At 37.1% G+C, this 19,437-nt stretch overlaps 1 protein-coding gene across 1 annotated transcript in view; it reads left to right on the forward strand.

Moving 5' to 3' along the window:
* The window catches only part of LOC122360367 (glutamate receptor ionotropic, kainate 2), a 64,842-nt gene that overhangs the window by 16,141 nt on the left and 29,264 nt on the right, over positions 1-19,437 (forward strand). Inside the window, exons 4-7 of the mRNA XM_043260908.1 lie at positions 1,334-1,540; positions 7,044-7,267; positions 15,001-15,119; positions 18,096-18,313. Coding sequence (XP_043116843.1) covers positions 1,334-1,540; positions 7,044-7,267; positions 15,001-15,119; positions 18,096-18,313 — 768 coding nt within the window. The remainder of the gene's footprint in view (positions 1-1,333; positions 1,541-7,043; positions 7,268-15,000; positions 15,120-18,095; positions 18,314-19,437) is intronic.

Below are 19,437 nucleotides of genomic sequence, written 5' to 3' on the forward strand. Positions count from 1 at the left end.
CAATGGGATGTAAGCCTCTGGGTCATGTGTCTGGAGCTGCCATTCCAGTTAGATGTGAATGACAGTGCTTGATATAAAATGAAGTGCGGTCGCTTAAAAAGGAAAAAGAGAAAGGGAAAACGTCTTTTGAGTTTTGTATGTTTGCAAGACAATACAATTTCTTTGTTTAATTAAAATGTATTAATTGCCATTTCTTCATATTTTTTTATATTTGTGGTGACACTTTATTTTAGGGCCTCTTAACTAGTTAATTAGCATTAGCATGTTTATTAGCATGTAATTAAGCATATATAAATGCCTTAATCTACATAACCTTATTCTATATACTTAACCCAATACTTAAACTTAACAACTACCTTACTATCAATAGTTCACTGAGGGAAACAGTTAATAGTGAATAAGTGTTCTAATGTGTGACTATAATTGTTATAATCCAGTTTTCTTTTTTCAGTGCATGCTTAATAGAAAAGCCTGAACATATGTTCTATAAACTCAAAAATAATATATATCTTCTCTTTAATCAGAGATCGCTTACCTTGCATTTCAACTGCAAAGATCTGAGATGCAAAAGATGCATTATAGTGAAGGACTTTTGTACTTTCTGTATCAGAAATATTGTATATTTCTACAGTATTTCTCTGCATTAAAACAGGCAATATCCGTATTATCAGACGCGTTTTATGTTTTATATGGGAATGAGTACTTTTATTGTGGTTGTTGTGTACGGGTCCTAAGGTGTGTTTTCAAATGTCAGAGAATTTATGAAAAGAAAATAGTTTACACATAGAGCATTGATGCATGAGAAGAGCTGTTGTTTCTATGCCAGGTTCCTGCTGTGAACAGGCTGCCTCTCATTGGTTCATTAGGACCGTGAATATGCGGGCGGTAAAGCAGCGTGGGGGCGGGAAAGCGCTTATCTTTCTCTGCTGCAGCTCCCCTGGCACAACACATTTTCCTGAATAGTCTCAGTGGTATAGAAGGATCAGTTCACACCAGCTTCCTGTAGTCTGAACCAGATATCTGCATTCATATTGCCAAGATCAGCTGTCTTATATTGCTGATTTGTTGCTCATGCATCACAACAGTTAAACGCGGTGTCAAAGGAACAGTTCAGCCGTAAATAAAACTGGACATAATTTACACGCATTCAAGTTGTTCCAAATCTTGACGTATTACAGTAATTCTGTGAAAAATATCAGAAGCTGCGGTTCGAGCTGCACGATGCGCTTTTTAACTCCCCGTGGCTACACATCTCTGTGGGCGCGCGAGCCCTATCAGACGTATATCAGACATGTTTCTGACAATCAGAGCACAATGTCTTCTCTCTCCGCAGGAAGAGCCTTACGTGATGTTCAAGAAGTCAGATAAGCCACTATACGGTAACGATCGCTTCGAGGGCTACTGCATCGACCTGCTGCGTGAGCTGGCTGCCATCCTGGGCTTCACCTACGAAGTGCGACTGGTGGAGGATGGCAAGTACGGAGCGCAGGAAGAGAGCACAGGCCAGTGGAACGGCATGGTCCGAGAACTGATGGACCATGTGAGTCAGACTCGACAATCCAATACTGTTTTGATTGCACTCAGGTTGGCTCTTTTCCTCTCTGTACAACCCTGCAAGGTTGAGCAAAATTGGCTCCTTTTCAAATCATCAATGTGAATATATATATATATATATATATATATATATATATATATATATATATATGGATGGATTTGGTCACCCCTGCTCCATCCAAACATGCTAAATAAAATTTTAAGTAAAAGCAGAATTTACTGAACAGCAATGTTTCCTAAACTGATTCGACAGATTTATTTATGAGTACTATCAAAACCATTTTTTTAAATTATATTTATATAAGCGTTTATATATACATACACACACACACATATATATATATATATATATATATATATATATATATATATATATATATATATATATATATATATATATATATATATATATGTATATGTATATATAAACGCTTATAAAACAAGTTTTATGTTTCAATATGTTTTAAAATGTTATTTATTTCTGATTAATATGTCACATGATCCTTCAGAAATCACTCTAAAATGCAGATTAGCTGCTCAAGAAAAATATAATTATCAATGTGTAAAAATGCCACTCAGGATTTTCAATTTATTTATTTTTAGTTTTTGCTAAATATACAGTTTGACATTTATTTAAACTCTCTTATAAACACCATGAAACCATGTTTCATATCAGTTTTGATCATCTGAACATTTAAAATTGAACATTTATATAATGAAAATGAAAATTAATATATATTTTCCCATATGTTGTGTGCGTTCATATTAAGAATAAAATTAAATTGCATTTATTATTAAAAAAAAAAAATAATCCCATCTTAATTCTGCTTCTTTGAACTGAAATTAGAATTTCGCCTCATGTCTGTTGCCTCGATTCAAATTTAATTGCATTATTAAGAAACTGTTGTGTAATTTAGAAAGGTGTTTCTAATTCATTTCGGGATGAAAAATCCTGACCAGTTTTTACCCTGCCGCAGAAGGGACTTGTCGAGATCGTACAATGAAAGGAGATGCTTTCAGCATAGAGAGGAAACAGATATGAAAATGAGATTAACGGTGCGTGTGTGCGCGCATAGCAGATGGTATGAAATGCGATAAAATAAAACTCAAGCACATACTGCCGAGAGGACACAAAGTGAAAAATCTGGCATTAGTTTTCCCCCCGTAGAGCTTATTAAGCACATACACTTTCACAAACACACACGCGCGCGCACACATTAGGGAGCAAACACTGCCCTTCGACACCCTCATTACATTCCACAAAGACTAAGATAGGAATAAACACGTTGCTGAGAACAGTGCTGCACACCCCATATTCAATAGTATCCATTGCTCCAGCCGATACATCAGACATAACTCTTAGTCACTGCTCCTCAATTGGTCATGGTCGGATCGTCTGGTGTGAAAGCGGAGGGTGTGTGTGTGTGTGTGTTCACGCGCGCGTGTGTGTTGTCGTAACATTCCCGGCAAACCCCCCCACAAGACGAGAGCAGGACAGACTGTAATTGGCCTTGACAAGCTTTCAGAGCAGTCTGGAGTTTGCAGTTTGCCAGTACATTGATGTGCTAGAGATAAAAATATCTTGTCAAAGGACTTTAGAAGAAAAAAAGGAAGGTAGCGAGACAACATCTGCTCACTTCTGGCATTAATTTGCCCCCTCTGGGAATAATTATAGACAATCCAATAATTTTAGACGGAAGCCTTTATTTTGACTGAAATTATACCGATTCTAAGAGCAAAACTAGTGAAATCGAACTAAATGTCAGTTTTAGGGGCACAGCCGTCTTAGCTGGTGTCAGCGCTTCGACAGCGGACCCTCCGTCGGTTCTGGAGGAGGAATAACAGCCTTACCGTGTCAGAACGTGTGTTTCTTTGAAGAATAATCATGTTAAAATTGTACCGGGTTAAATCTCATTCACAACCGTACTGTAGTCAAAGATGAATCCTCAGTACTTGTAAATGTCATTTTAATCTTAAGACATATGACTTTAAAATAAGCATGAGGGCTCAAAACTATTATACAGGATTTAAAATAGTAGTCCAGGATTCCTTTGCCCTCTAAATACTTTGTCATTTCATTTCAATGCGTTTTATTTGCAGTTTGAGAGGCACAAATAGTAGATAAAAGTACAATGAATGACTAATAATTTCGCAGTTGAGTTTGAAGCAAAATTATTGGTCTGAAGAGATGGAGATGGGTAGGTTAAGGGTAGGTAAAGTGGGAGGAGTAATAACAGTGTACTTACATGGTAACTCCTCAGGAACTGTCCACTTAATATAAAGTGTAACATTCAGGACACCGACCACAATTTGTATTAAAGCCTAACTTACTGCCATCTGCTGTGTAACATCAAAGTAATTACGTAGTAAATCCATAGGAATTGTTAACCTAATACAAAGTGTTATACTTTTGTACTTACACACAGCATTGGTTGTTACATGTAGTTAAACAAACATTAGTGTTGTAGATACTATGTACTAATGTGTACTTACACTGTTATTACATACCTCGGCACATGTACTTACTATGTAAGTACACATGTATTAGAAACACAATATAAAGTGGCACCAAATTTTCAAGTTAATCGTTTGATGGTATAATCCACATTTATAAACTGTTACTGTGCATTACTGTATAAAAGGTCCCACTTTATATTAGATGACCTTTACTATGCACTTACATTTAAATTAATCATTTGGTACATACATTGTACTTGTACATATCTGTTTTTTATATTACACTGTTGTACTTACATTCCTAATTAATTTCTGTAATTACATTTATAATTACACTGTTGACTCATCTCTTCCACCTTAACCTATTAAGATGCAAATTGCAAAATATCCTTAAACACGACTCCCTGTTTATATCACTAAACCTGTCCCTAACCTTACCAATTTAAAGAAAAAAGCTAATCTGGTCACACGTTAGATTAGGTAGCAAATCTGTTTATTAACTAAATATTAACACTGATTATGATTTTCGCCTCAATAAACTAATTTGCAGCTTATTAGTTCTTAGTAACGTCATTGTTAAATTTGGCTATAGTGTTGGTTTAAAAAATTAGCAATAGTGTCATACAGAGTAAGACATTAATATGTGCTTTCTTAGTATTAATAAACAGCCGATATGCTAGCAACATACATGCTACTAGTTAATTGTGAGAATTTGGCCCTTAAAATAAAGTGTTACCAAAAGCTTACTGACCCCGAAAAGGTTTAAACACCTGTGAAAAAAACACCTGTGAAAAGCTGCATCGTTGCTTGACATCTGTAAGCAATCTGTTATGGCATGTTTACACTGGACACGAGCGAAGCATCACATCTCAATTTCTCTCATTATAAACAATTAAGCCGCCTGCACTGGAAGCAGAACTGCTTGCTGTTGTATTTGTCCTCGCTGAGAAGAGTACAGTACAGCAGAATCTCTACCGGTTGACACGTTTCGGCTCACATGGTGTATACAGTCACACTCCTCACTGATATGCTAAGCAGACATGGTTTTGATTATTGCAGCTGCGGTTGTCACAGCGATGACAACATCACGCAAGCCACAAAAAAAAAAAAATAATAATTTGAGGGCATGTTGAGTAGCGTTTGTGTAGGCAGGGCCTTTCCTAAGCACAAGCAAACAAGGCGGTTGCCTAGAGCGTCATTATCTGCCTTCCGAGCTAGCAGCCAATGGAAATGGAACCTCTTAAGTGACTGATTTGGAACGCTCTACATAGACTGCAATTTGTTTAGGCTAAAATGATCAGCATAATTATAGTGCCTACCGTTTGTGATATTATTTGCATTGGGAGTGTGCCTATTATGCCTTAAAATGCTTGGCTTGCATTTTTTTCTTTAACCCCAATTTGTAGTCTCAATTTGTCCCCCAACATAGTTTGCATGCAGTGACTTTAAATATAGACAACTTTCTTGATTATAATGAGAGTGATCTAGTTGTGGTAAATGATGTCGCTTGCTTGAAGTGTATACATGGATAATTATTGGAAAGTGAGAGGTTTTCAGTAGTGTTTATAGTAAATACACTGGATTAAAAAAAATGTTTTACATTTTGACAAATTAGTTTCGTTTGCTCATATTACAGTCTGTCTATTCCTCAGTGAGAGTGAGGTTTAGAGGTGCGTTTTTTCTTTACAAATTCACCCATAATTCTTTGAAATGTAAAACAGTGCCATTTTTGTACTGACGATATCATGCAAAATCTGTCAAAACATAAATTACTGATATTTTTATGCCAATGAAATCACGCAAATTTACCCTAAATTTTTCAAAACCTAAAACAGTTATGTAAAATTATGCAATCACCAAATAGTCAAAATGTACAATAATTAAATTTTTAGACAAATTAAATCAAACGAATTTACCACTAATTCATCAAAAAGTAAAATAGTGACATTTTCATATGGTGGGTATCGTACAAAATCACCACCAATTTGTAAAACATAAAATAGTGATTTTCATACCAAAGAAACACACAAATTCGCTACTAATTTTTCTAAATGTAAAATAGTTACATAAAATTGTAAACAATCACCAATCAGTCAAAGCATAAAATAATTATTAGTGCTGATTAACTGCATGCAAAATAAAAGTTTTTGTTTACATAATATATGCATGTGTACTGTGAATGTTTATTATGCATATATAAATACATGCATACGTGGTTATATTTTGATTTTTTTTTAGATTAAATATATTTATTTGTATTAATAAAGACAAATATAGAATTCTAAATACATGTAAATGTTTTCACAATATATACTTTGTGTGTGTGTGTGTGTGTGTGTGTGTATTTATATATACATAAGTATACACAGAACACACACATATATATTATGCAAACAAATACTTTTATTTTGGATGAGATTGTTGTTTGACACAGTTTTTATACAAACTAATTAATCAAAAAGTAAAACAAAACAAAAATAATCAAAATAATTAATAAATACATACATACATACATACATAAACAAACTAAAGAGTTCACCACCAAAATGTAAAATAAGTATTTTTTTCAAGAGATCAGGTTGGATGTTGGAAGTCAAATTCTATCAATCTAACTAAATTTTCTCATGATATTTTGAAAACTGGCGAGCATTTTAAAATGTTTTTCCTTTTATTTTATTTATTGCAAAAAAACCTTTAACCTCCTTCATTTTCCCTTTTTCATAACTGCCACAGTATTTAAATTTGCTTTAGTCTAGTTGGGTAGCTGAGAGAGTGGATTTGGTTCAGCGCTCCTCCGGTCCCTTAGACCCAGTAAATCATGAAAGGCTTTAGTAAGTGCTGAAACAGTAGCAGGTAAATCAAGAGAGAGAGCGCAAGTCCACGAGAGGGCTTTAAATTTCCTCTTAAACGCTGTGGGGCAGAGTGTGTGATGTGTAAAAGCCCTGTTTTCTTAATTTGATTTCCTCTAAATGCTTCTGCTCGCCCTGATTTACAGCCTATCGCTCTTTTCCCTGTGCGTTATTTGTTGGCAGAAAGCTGATCTTGCAGTGGCGCCCCTGGCCATCACGTACGTGCGGGAGAAGGTCATCGACTTCTCCAAACCCTTCATGACGCTGGGGATAAGTATACTGTACCGCAAACCCAACGGCACCAACCCGGGGGTGTTCTCCTTTCTCAACCCCCTGTCCCCCGACATCTGGATGTATATTCTGCTCGCTTACTTGGGTGTCAGTTGTGTGCTGTTTGTCATAGCCAGGTAACATACCAGCCACATATATAGACAGAACCCCACATCATAACCTCATCTCATTAACATTTGATGCTAACTGTAGACTTAACTTTAGTGGCCTTAAGGGAACGGTTCTTCCAAAAATAATAAGTCTAACATTATTTACTCACCCTCGTAATCGTTCCAAATCTGTATGAACTAAAATCTTTTTACAATTTTAAATCATCCTTAACGGGGGAATGATACACTAAAATAAGTGTTATGTTGCCTTTTTGTTACTTTTTGTTGCCGTTCATTTTAGTTGCTCCAGATCTTTAATCTTCCATGGACATGGACCAAACTGAGTATGAGTAAATTATGTTTTAATTGTCCAATCCTGCTCCTGAAGGGCCACTGTCCTGGAAGGTTTAGCTCCGGCCAGCTTTGGTACACTAGCCTGGAAGTATCTAATGAGCCAGACCTAGATAATCTGCTTCAGGTGTGTTTAATCAGGGTTGGAGCTCAGCTCTGCGGGACAGTAGATCTCCAGGAACAGGTTTGGACACCCCTGACTTTGGCTAACTATTCCTTTAAGAATCCCAGATGCCACTCTCTGCAATATTTACATGATGAAACATCACGAGGTTCAGCTCAGTCGTTTCCTGGGAAAATTATAGAAATACCTGCAGGTGTGAACGGGAGATAACTAAGAGTTAAAAGAGAAAAGGGGAGAGCGAAGCGCACACGCATAGTAAACACTCTAGAGAAGAGCTGTAAGGGTTGCTTTGGTCTTCCTGTCTTGACGCAGAGAAGCTACTGTATGTGCCTCTCATCAGATAATGCACAACAGCACAAAACCATGAAACCAAAGATGCAACATCACAGGTTCAAGGCAGTATGTGTGTGAAAGACAGAAAATAGGTTTGTGGGAGTGTTCAAGCGTGTGTGAGAGTGAGATTGAGGCATTTTCTGGTGTGAAACGCAACCTCCCCCATCCCTTCGCTGTCCCTACTGTGTCTATTTTGTATACCTTTCTTTTCTGATTGGGTTTTTTCCACATCCTGCTTCGTATTTCCTTTGGAAAACATAGATCGTATGATACAGATACACATTTTACAGAATCTAAATGATTTGAAGACCTTGGGCAGCAGTATAGCAGAGTATGATAAACTCTAGTTTCGTAGACTTAGAATTAAACCCCAGATACTGTAGTACATGGCATTATCCTAAAGCTTCACTGTTTAAATTAGCTTAAATTTATATACTAAAGCCATTTTTAGGACTTTATTCATGGTTATCACACTTCATTGTTTTTAGTAAGTAGACATTACGGACTAATTGCCCCTTAATTAAAGGAAATTCTGGGTTAAGTGCAAGTTAATATGTTGATTAGAAAATAGTTTTTACTCGTAATTTAGTTTGTAAAGACAATCAAAAAAGCAAGCAGTATTTAGAAAAGCTGTGTATAGGGCTAACTACTCTAAAAAGTATAAATGGACTTTATCATGAATGTTCATAGCTTTTAAATGGATTCCTTTACACCTGATAAGGCTCAGTATTTTACAGCACAACATTGATATCTATATTTATAATTATCTATAAGTTTTTCCTCATTGCTCCCAAACTGACAGATGTAGGATGACTTTCTGTTTTTTTGCACCCAGTAGTCAAAAACTGCATACTGTACATCTCTTTATATGTAGGATACAAGCTTTACATACATGTCAAATTCTGAAAAAAAAATCACAAAAGAGTGTCTCGATCCTTGGGTGAAAATTGTTCAAGAGAAGTTATAACATGTAACAAGTCTCTGTCAAATTGAAGTCCAGCCGTCAATCCCATAGTCTTTTTTATGATAGCTTGTTTATATTAAACCCAGAATCTGTATTATCTTTGAATAAGTCGCTGAGATCGATTTTAACCGCACTGGTACTTTCCATCGGTCTTCATTTGAAGCATGGTGGGGAGAAATCCAAAGAAAAGGCCTTATTTTAACCCTAAAACTCTTGGGTTGACCGCATTCAACTGGTCTAACCCAAGAGTTTTATGGTTAATGCACTTGTGCTTTATAAATGTTACTGGCGATATGATCACACAAGTTTCTAACAAGCTGCAACTGTCATCTAAGTTGGTTCAGAATATGCACCTTTCACCTTTTAACTGCACTAATGTTAACGCTGGGTAAGTGTTCACCTTTCCGATTCCAACTAGAGCGCAAATTACAAGTACACACTTAAACAGCATGCTTTAACAGAAACACACATCAGACAAGACCCGACACAAGATAGTATTACTTTGTTTATGTGTTTGTCTCTTTGTACACATTTCTTTATGTGCGCATGTGCAGCCGCTTTTGTATGTGCACTAGAAAGCCGGTATATGCAGCAAACATGTCTGCGTGTGAGAGCGAAAGACGGAGCGAGAGAGAAAGAGATCACAGGGTGACATAATGGGGACTGGTGGAGGGTTTCCTAAGGCTTATTCTCACCATGCAGTATTTAGAAACCTTCCTTCTGGGCACAGTATGAAAGTCAAATATTTATCCTCTTCTCAGAATCTGTAATGCGTATCAGCAGTTGTTTTTGTTCCTGTTGTTTTCCTCTCCTTACAAAGTTTCTTTTCTTTTCTGCGAAAGCAGGTGATGAAACAGCTGAGGAAGTCTCAATTGGAAATGAGTTACACTTACTTATGACACTGGTTCTCGCTATAAAACAAGCGCTGCCTTGATGCCGTAAATCATACAGCAGATGCAATACTCAAATGCCGCATCTGATTCTAATGCTTCAAATAAATCTGTCTTTTTCTGTTTATCTGATCTCGAACGCGGTGCGTGTAAAACTATATTCCTATCAAAGGCAAGCTTATCTCAGTATTCCATATACTGTATATAGTAGAAATATATATTGCATGTTTATTGCATCTTATTCATTGATAAAGGTTCGCAAACGGTTTTGAAACGAATACGAGAAAATGTTGTTGTGGACCAGATTTTATCTGCTGGAAATTGATTGGATCGCGAATAGTAGGCATTACCGCAATAGATTAAGAGTGTGGAAAATAAGCGAGATTCACGAAGCCTGAAAAGGAACTTTGTGTGAACTTACCTTATATCAGCTTACTTGTATTATATACATTTGTAGCCTACATCTTGAGCGCGTTTTAGATGCTGCGCTCTTACAAATACCCTCACAAAGTAACTTTTCACGAAGGCGCTAAAGTATATAAAATGGCTTTCTTTGGTAAATACAAATTACAATAATGTTACTTTTCAAAGCGTATTTTTCCAGTTTCTTTTTTTGTGTGTGTCACTGTATTCATATTGTATTTTTAAGGCTATTTATGTAATTATTGATAGAGACTATTTCACTTATTTATACTTTCTAAGCAATACATGCTCTTTACACTACGTATATGTTATATGCTATTTACACTATGTGCTATCGATTATATTTATATTGTTAAAATAGCAGGATATTTGTTGCAAATAGTGGGAATTATCTGCACCTCAGTATTGTAGTACGTTATAACATCATGCAATAATCACTTGCCGAGTGTAAATTTTTATTTGAATTCAATTTATTCAATGGATGCCACCGTTGCCACCCTATTGGGACAATAAAGCCTTCCCTACACTTACCCTAACCCTAACCAATACTTTATTTCCAACTTTTTGATTATTTCCTACATTTTTATTGAAATGGAAACAACATACATTTTGGCATCTATGCCACTGGACCTGGCAGTAAACAACCATATTTGTAATGTTGACTAGGGTGGAGTTAGTGTTAGTGTATTTAAGAAAATTAATCAAGAGGCCTTATGGAAGACCTACCTTTGGTATAAATGCATGCTTTGTTACAATACTAATGTATGTTCAGAGCGGTTTAGAAGCTTGTTAATGAGCTGTAAAGTTGCTAGAATGTTTTAGGTGTTCTCTAGGAGGGTTCTTATTCGTCCAAAGTCAAAAGAGCCACCGTCACTTAGGTCCCTGGATAAGGCTCAGGCTACTTCTTCAATGTCTGTCTAGGATCTGAGAAATCTAGGATTTTTTTATCGTCTGCCAGGCGAAAATCGTAAATCGAATTGCTTAGATTATTAATAGCACACCTCTCCTCAACGAGCAAAATGATTTAAGGTATGGCTCACGTCTGTAGCAAACGCTGGATGAGTTATGCAACGGAGTTTAATTCTAAGGGTAAGGACTTTACTCAAATCTCTAAAAAAGAGTGCGCACAATGTTTGCAGCAATGTGTTTTTTTTTTTTTTTTTTAGAAAATATCACTAATGAACCATTGTCCTTACTGCAGTGAGAAAACCCAAGCATGCGAAACGAAAGATACGCGCTCCTCACAAAATGAGTAATGCCTTCACCAGTCAGGGCAAGTGCTTATCAGATCCCGCTCATTTCCAGGTGGAATATGCTTCTAAATGGGCTGCACTTAGGATGATTTAACAGACTGCTGTGTGGGGCTGACTAGATAATTAACTCCAAGTCTAGAAGGGAAGAGGATGAAAAGAAGGCACTGGAAAAGGAAATATATAGAGAGAGCATTTTTCTCTTATTTTCTAGCAAACAAATATTTAGGTTGCGATGACCTGCTAAGCAAAATTGCGTAAGACAATAAGACCTTTTTTTTCTTGTTATAAGCATAAGCATTGCTAAATTGATTATTAACAAGTAAACCTAATTCAACATTTTTGATTAATATTTGCTGCTAATTTTAATTCTGTAATCTGTTGAGTGAAACAAATGCAAGAAGATATAACCCCCGATATTAACAACGATTGGAGTGGATGTTACATGCAAGAATGAAAAAGTGAGATAGGATTAGAGATGTAGAGTAAGACAGTGTGTAATAATGTTTTAGTTAGCACTAATAAACGGCTAATATTCTAGTAATATGCAACTAATAGGCGTAACCGTAAAATAAAAGTGTTACCAAATGTATCTATTTAGGTTCATTCAGTGATGTTTAATAATATTTTCACTTAAATAAAACTAGGAAAGCCAGATTTAGTTTGAGAGGTTGTGCTTGGCACTAAAAAAAGTAGAGGAATACTAGACGTCTCTTAAGACCGAAAACCCAGTAAGACTATGCTGAACAAGCAGTCAGTCTTTGAAATCTACGGTAGCGCATTGATTAGCAATACATCCTTGTGTAGCATCCTTATTGAATTGTATGTCAGCCCCACAACATGACCTTAACTCATGTTCTGGATGCTAAACGCAGCTACACGGCGACGTTATTTAAATATGTCAGTCTTCCAGATCTGACACGGCTGCTATCAGGTGCGCCATCGGTCCTGTGCACAATGACTTTCTGGAAAAAACAAAAAAGAACAGCACCATTGTTCTTTCCCGAGGCATCAATGTTTCCTCAGCCTTCGTTTATCTCTTCATGTTGACCTTGCTCAAAATTTTCCCTCTGCGGCACAGATGACCGGAGATAACAGAAGGTCAGTATAATTGGATCAAACTGACAGCTAACGGGCGACTGACGCTTCCCGTAGCAGCAGGTTAAGCCACGTCTCATGCAGACAGAGGCTGTTCGTCGCCTCTCTCCTTCGCTGGCATGCTCCAGTCGATGACAGCCATCCATGTTAGATTTGCCGTTAGTAATTGGCTTTACTGAACATGATTGCGTGAACTTGCATAAAGACCCTTAGCTTGAAAGGTCTAGGGCAGCGGTTGCATCTTTGAGAGATTATAGTTCATATGTATTTAGTCTTGCATCACAAATAGCGAATAGATTTATGCTTCAAAATCAAAGATGCTTGTCCCATGCCTATATTAAGCTGCTTCGCTATCTACAACCTACATGGAAAGTTCTAAGGAAGCATCTTAACCTCTTAACATCATGCCTTAAAAAAAAAAAAAAAAAAAAAAGGAAGATATAGGTATGTAATATATTGAAATATTTTAGTGCATGATCTTCACCAGGTTTTCGAGCAGAGCATATTTGACAATGTTTTATTTTTATTTTTTGTTTGATACAGAAGCACTATTTAAAGAGAGCACAGCAATCAATTTATCATAGACTCATATGCAGAAAATGTTGTGTACTCTACTCTCTGAAAGTCAATAATTTCTGTTTTCATTTTACAGTTGTGGTAGAGAATGAAAAATAGCTGAGACAAATAATTCCTTGGTATCTGATTGCTCAACTCTTGAAAAGCCTGTAGATGCTTTTTTTATTCCACTACTTCAGCACAAACAGAATTGGGTCACAATGCTTAATTGTCGCCCAATCAACCTTTACTAATGTAATGTCACTTATATTTAGCTGGAGTAAATGGGAAGTCTCAATGTGGGAGAGAGATAGCACAGTACGAGGGATTGGGGTGTGGAGATGATGGAATTGACTAGATCTTCTGAAATGGGCATCTAAATGAATCCATTTAAATGGATATTCTGGGATAACTACAGATTAAACTATTTTGACTATTAAAAGAAGAAGTACGCTAATAAAGTACAAGAAGCATTGCAAGGCTTGGACTGTTCCAGGCCTTATGTATATCTGTTATATACCTTTATCTTTATATACATCTTTGTTGTTATCTATTGAACCCAGCTGTATTTTTAATGCTAGGATATAAGGCACAGTGATACATAAATATATGTAAATACATGTTGTGCACAGATAAAATATGTTTATACATTTATAAATTATATAAAATAATCCATAGGCTCAGTCCCACCACCTGAAGTCCATGAGGTGTGTAAAAACATGGTCACACTTTACAGAAGAATAGGTAACGCTTGGTAACTATTAACTTTTCCCTCAATCATTTTTTAATTTGTTGCTCATAAATAGTCAGTAAGGTAGTTGTTAACTTTAGGTATTGGGTGGGACCAGGGATGTGGAATAAGGTTGTGTAGAATGAAGCATTAATATGTGCTTAATTAGCACTAATAAATTGCTAATATTCAAATGATATGCATGAACGATTAATATGTGTAACCGTAAAATAAAGTGTTACCAAAAACATTGTTAGACTGTTCATTGTTCAGTGTTTGCACTTAATATGTGCTTTAATGTAGTTGGAGACATGTTCATTTTTGTATGTGTGAGATGAGAAAAATGGCTTGAATAATTAAATGCTAATAAAACACATTTTCAAACTGATAGTACAATCCAACACAGCATCGATTTGCAGTGAGCATGCTTTTGCATATGTGTGTGGTATCTTGCATCTTAATACTTATTGTTATATAAAAGGGATAGTTTACCCAAAAATGAAAAGTCTGTCATCATTTATTAACTCCAAAGTTAATGGTTTTTATCGAAGTCAGTGAGGATCTGATTATCCACATTCTTCGAAAGAAACTCATACAGACTTGGAAGAACTTAAGGGTGAGTAAATGATGACAGACTTTCATTTTTAGGTAATCTGTCCCTTAAAGTTCTGTCTAGTAACTCCACTCAGACCATGGCTCATAAGATCAGAAATGTCTGGTTTTTCTTATGCATTGATAAGCATGGTTGCCTTTGACATGAATATGAGAGTTTCTGGAATAGAAAAAAACACCTGAAATGAACAAACTGGTCTAACCCACATGTAACTTATTTATTTATTACATCAACGAAGAAAATTTTTTAACCATTTGTGAAGAAATACACAGATAGATTCTTCAAGAGAACTAATTAACTGATGTTTATTAACTTGTCACTTTCTCCTTGTGTCTTTATAGGTAGACCTGACATTCCTTTTTTTTTCTTCTTCTATGTGCCACTATTTGAACTAAAATGTATTTGTGTGTTTTGTGTTGCTTGCCACAGGTTTAGCCCCTACGAATGGTATAACCCCCACCCGTGCAACCCCGACTCGGACGTGGTGGAAAACAATTTCACCCTGCTAAATAGTTTCTGGTTCGGAGTTGGAGCTCTCATGCAGCAAGGTAGACGCCTCTGCCTGCCCCCCTTAGCACACATCCCACTCTTTTGCTGGGGGTCCCAACTTGCTCTTGTCAGGCCCTCTGTGATGCATGGGTGCCTCTGTGCATGTAGTTCTAGAAGCAAATTGGTTGCTGGCCAATAGTATGAATGGGACTGTGTGGGACTTGAAAGTTTTTATCGGTGGGTGTTGGATCAGGGGATCATTAGTTGCATGCAAACCTTTCCATAACCACCACTGTCTTCGCTCTTTGGGGCTCTGAGCAGGTAAGTCCAATTTCATGTGCAAAAAAGTGGCAGAATGACACAAAGACAGATTACTGGTCTTGTGTCTAAAGCCATATGTATTCTTGGCTTCTAACTCTAACCCTACCAAATCCTGATGCCACATCTTCTCAGCTGAAAATGTTTGAGATTGAGAAAGGCCTATGGTGATTGAAGGACAAAGTCACATGTAACCTGCATGCATTAGTATGTGTTGCATCAGAATAGCATAATGATATTTGGTTGAGTAATCAAAAGAGCAATCAGACCCTCGTTTGCAAAATAGCATGGATAATGTTTGAATCTGCACTGCATCTGTTAAATGGAATGGTTCAGTTGGAAATGGATTGCCATATAACATTAGCATTGTGAGTCTTTGCAAAATCTACATTGTGAAATAGATTTGTATTTAAGGACTGGCTGAAACCAGCCACCGGCTCTTTGCAATGTAGATAGCATGGACATCTGTCTTCATATTGAATGTCAAAAATGAAGAAACATTGCAGATATTTTTGCCTAGCTGTTCTAGTTGTTAGAGCGATTTGTCTAGTGATTTTTAAAGAATGAATCAAAGAGCATGCTAAAGAGTTAAAGGGCCATATGCAGTCAGCATCCTACTAGAGCAGAGGTCTTCAACTTTCCTTCTGCATCCCAACTGTCTTTTCAAAGTTTATTTCCAGCATGTTTCAACACACCTGCCTGGGAATTTAAAGTAGTCCTGAAGAGCTCGATTAGCTGGTTCAATGGGCTTGATAAGAATTGAAACTAAACTCTGCAGGACAGTGTGTTCCCAAGTACATTTCTAAAGACCTCTGAACAAGAGGCACAAGTGATATTCAGCTGTATGAATGATGTTCCTAAATCAGTGGTTTTCATTCCTAGTCCTGGAGAACCAACAACACTGCATATTGTTGATGTCCCTCTTATCTGACACATATATTTGAGGTCTTGGAGTCCTTACTAATGAGACAATGAGTTGAATCAGATGTGTTTGATGAGGGTGACATTTAAAATGTACAGTGTTGGACGTTCTCAAGGACCAGTATTGGGAACCCCTATCTTATATGCTTCACTGCAAATGTGGGTGCATCATAGTGTGTCTAGGCAACCTCCTGAATCCCACTATCCGATTGGCACTGTGGATTGCAACTCTTACCTAGGAATAAGATATCCTCAGAAAGCAGAGGTCATTAAAAGTCATACGCTAGCGTGTTTGGATCATAGCAAAAAGGAGGTAGACCTATTATTTCCTGTCAAACTAATTATTGTCCAACAGCATCACCCCATAACAACATAATTATAGGGTGTCATTGGGACTGTCAGTTGTTCAGATTCCTTTGTTAGTTTGGAAGAGAAGATGTGGCATTAGGCTGAGGGCTAAACGGGCAGGGATTGTGTATGTTGACTGTCTGCATGTCTCATGATGAATGAGTAATACTACACTGTAGAGAGGCTCCCCTGCCCATGGCTTGTCAGCCCCCAGAAAACTGTGGGACGGCGTGCTTGGACATGACGTTACCTTGGGTACATGACAGTCAGCCCCAACCAGGTTATATAAAGTCACCCTGATCAAATGGTCCAGGTGATACTTTCAAATAACAGCATTCAACTTTCTTCTGAGGATAGTTTTCGTTTTATATTTTTCAATGTTCTGTGGTTGTGGGCATTAAAGCACCTTTTCTGCTAATTGATCGATTTTGCCAAGTCTTGTTTAAAAGAGATATGTGTAAAATATGCAACTCTAGATTTGCATACACTCCTCCTGCCCCTTCTTCACTGTGCCCAACTACTTGTTTGGAGAAGCAGGTATTCCTCTCCAAAACGCACACAATTGATTTAGCCACACGTTGGAACGGAACACCACAATGTTTGTACTTCAGGTTGTCTTTGATGGAAGAGGAGAATGTTTTTTAGCATCAACGATGAACAAATGTACATATCAGCTTTAACAACTGAATTGCTAGTATATACAGGGAAAGAGTAATTCTCTCTTTCTTTCTATTTCAATGGTTGTTCAGGCTGTCTGGGATCTAGAGTTATATATCCAAACTCTTGATTGACAGGTCACTAGAGCATTACCAGTCTGTTGAGGCCTGATTGGAACTCACGTTTGCAGTTCAATTGTAATTCATGTAACGGCTAATCTTTTCAACAGTCCATTGTGTTTTGCCATGGACTCAGTGTGCCTGATCAAAGCTTACAGCTGACTCATAGAACTTGAGAAGAGGAGCCAGTTATTTCCCTGTGCTCTTGTCCTCTGACATCTCCTCCTAGTACAACTAGTTATTGTCCCGACTTTTCCCCATCAATTAATTTCCTCTGCATGGCCACGGTGACAACTTGATTAAGGAATAACAGAAAATTATACGTGGGTTGTGACATAAAATGGTTCTTCATTTTGGCTTTTGCCCACAAGCCAAATGGATTGAAGAGTGTAGGGCAATTCAAAGACGGAAGCAAATCATGAGCCCTTTATGATATAATACAAATCTGAGAGTCTGTAATCTAATTAAATTTGACCACATAAATTCTCCTAAAACATAAATGAATTCCCACCTTCACCGTAGTTGACTTTGGCATAGATATGTCATCCCAGTTGTCAGCAGGCAAGGCCTTTCCCTGCAACTAGTTGTTGTGTCTGGACTGGGTTCTGGTGCTGGTCCTCACATTGTGATCACTGCTTTACCCTGACTGCTATCTTTGCTCCTTTTTACTAGGATCTGAGCTCATGCCCAAAGCCCTTTCTACCAGGATAGTAGGAGGCATCTGGTGGTTTTTAACCCTAATCATCATCTCCTCCTACACGGCTAACCTAGCCGCCTTTCTTACCGTGGAGAGAATGGAATCTCCAATTGACTCGGCCGATGACCTGGCCAAGCAGACCAAGATAGAGTATGGAGTGGTGGAGGATGGCGCTACAATGACCTTCTTTAAGGTGAGTTGAGCCTGTCGTATTGCTTTTTCTCCTACAGTGAATTTTTTAAAAGTTTCAATAAGACACATTGACCATTGTGTTTCATGGCTCATGGGCTCTTGTAATTTAAATCAGGAAATGTATGTTTTTAAAGTTAAACACGTGTAGAATTAGAGAGACATTGTACAGTTAGCCCAGAGACTGTTGCAGAGTGGACCACATCAGGATGATGCACAACCGGATCACCCTGTCAGCACTTATTTTTCAATAATGAGCAACTAAGTCTACATTATCCCTTCCTAATTCGATTTGATTTAACTACATTTTTCATTGATTACAGCTTTACTAATTGAGTCACCAGAAAGGTCAATGACAGGTTAGAATTTTTAATATTGTTCTGACATCTGGTGAGGAGACCTTTAAACGTCTCATGCCAGTAGGATGCTCTGGCATATTGAAATCTGGTGTCACATGGATTATGAATCTGGTTTGTTCCTGGTCCTGATATTTTTGGTTTTCTTTATTGAAACACCTAATTAAAATCACATAAATATTAAGCCATTTTAGGAAAGAAATGTACTGGATAAATAGAAAATAATAATACAAATAAAAGTCCAATTTTGTGGATTTTTTTTGTTTGTTTGTACGTGTGAGTGTGTAATAATGAAGACAGGGTGAAAGCTCTATCAGTGCTGTCTGATCAGAATGTCCTAAATTGAATCTCAGCTCTCAAAGGGGATCTGAAGTATGCAATAAAAAGTTAAATGTTTGAGCATGAAGATTTTATACTTGACCTAATCATCAAGGTTGTGTTTCAGAGCTGTTATTGCTGTGGACTGTTGGAAATTACAAAGGTTGAAAGCATTTTATAACTGCACACTGTTTGGCACCTGTATGTGTGAGATCCACTCTGCATTTCTTTATTCAATCCCAGAGGGCTGTGAAGATGTTCACACCGACACTTAAATTCCTCTTATTAAGTCAATATTTTTGCTCTGAGATCACAGGATGAAGAGTGTACCTTCAATGTGGATTTGATTGTCCTGCATTTATAACCAGTTCAGTGAAATCTTCAGCCACCTCTGTGCCAAAAGAGGAGTAATCTTGTGTTTGTCTTTCATATCCAACCCTGATATATCTTGTAA

Source organism: Puntigrus tetrazona, chromosome 16 (genome assembly GCF_018831695.1).
Source record: "Puntigrus tetrazona isolate hp1 chromosome 16, ASM1883169v1, whole genome shotgun sequence".
Lineage (NCBI taxonomy): Eukaryota > Metazoa > Chordata > Actinopteri > Cypriniformes > Cyprinidae > Puntigrus > Puntigrus tetrazona.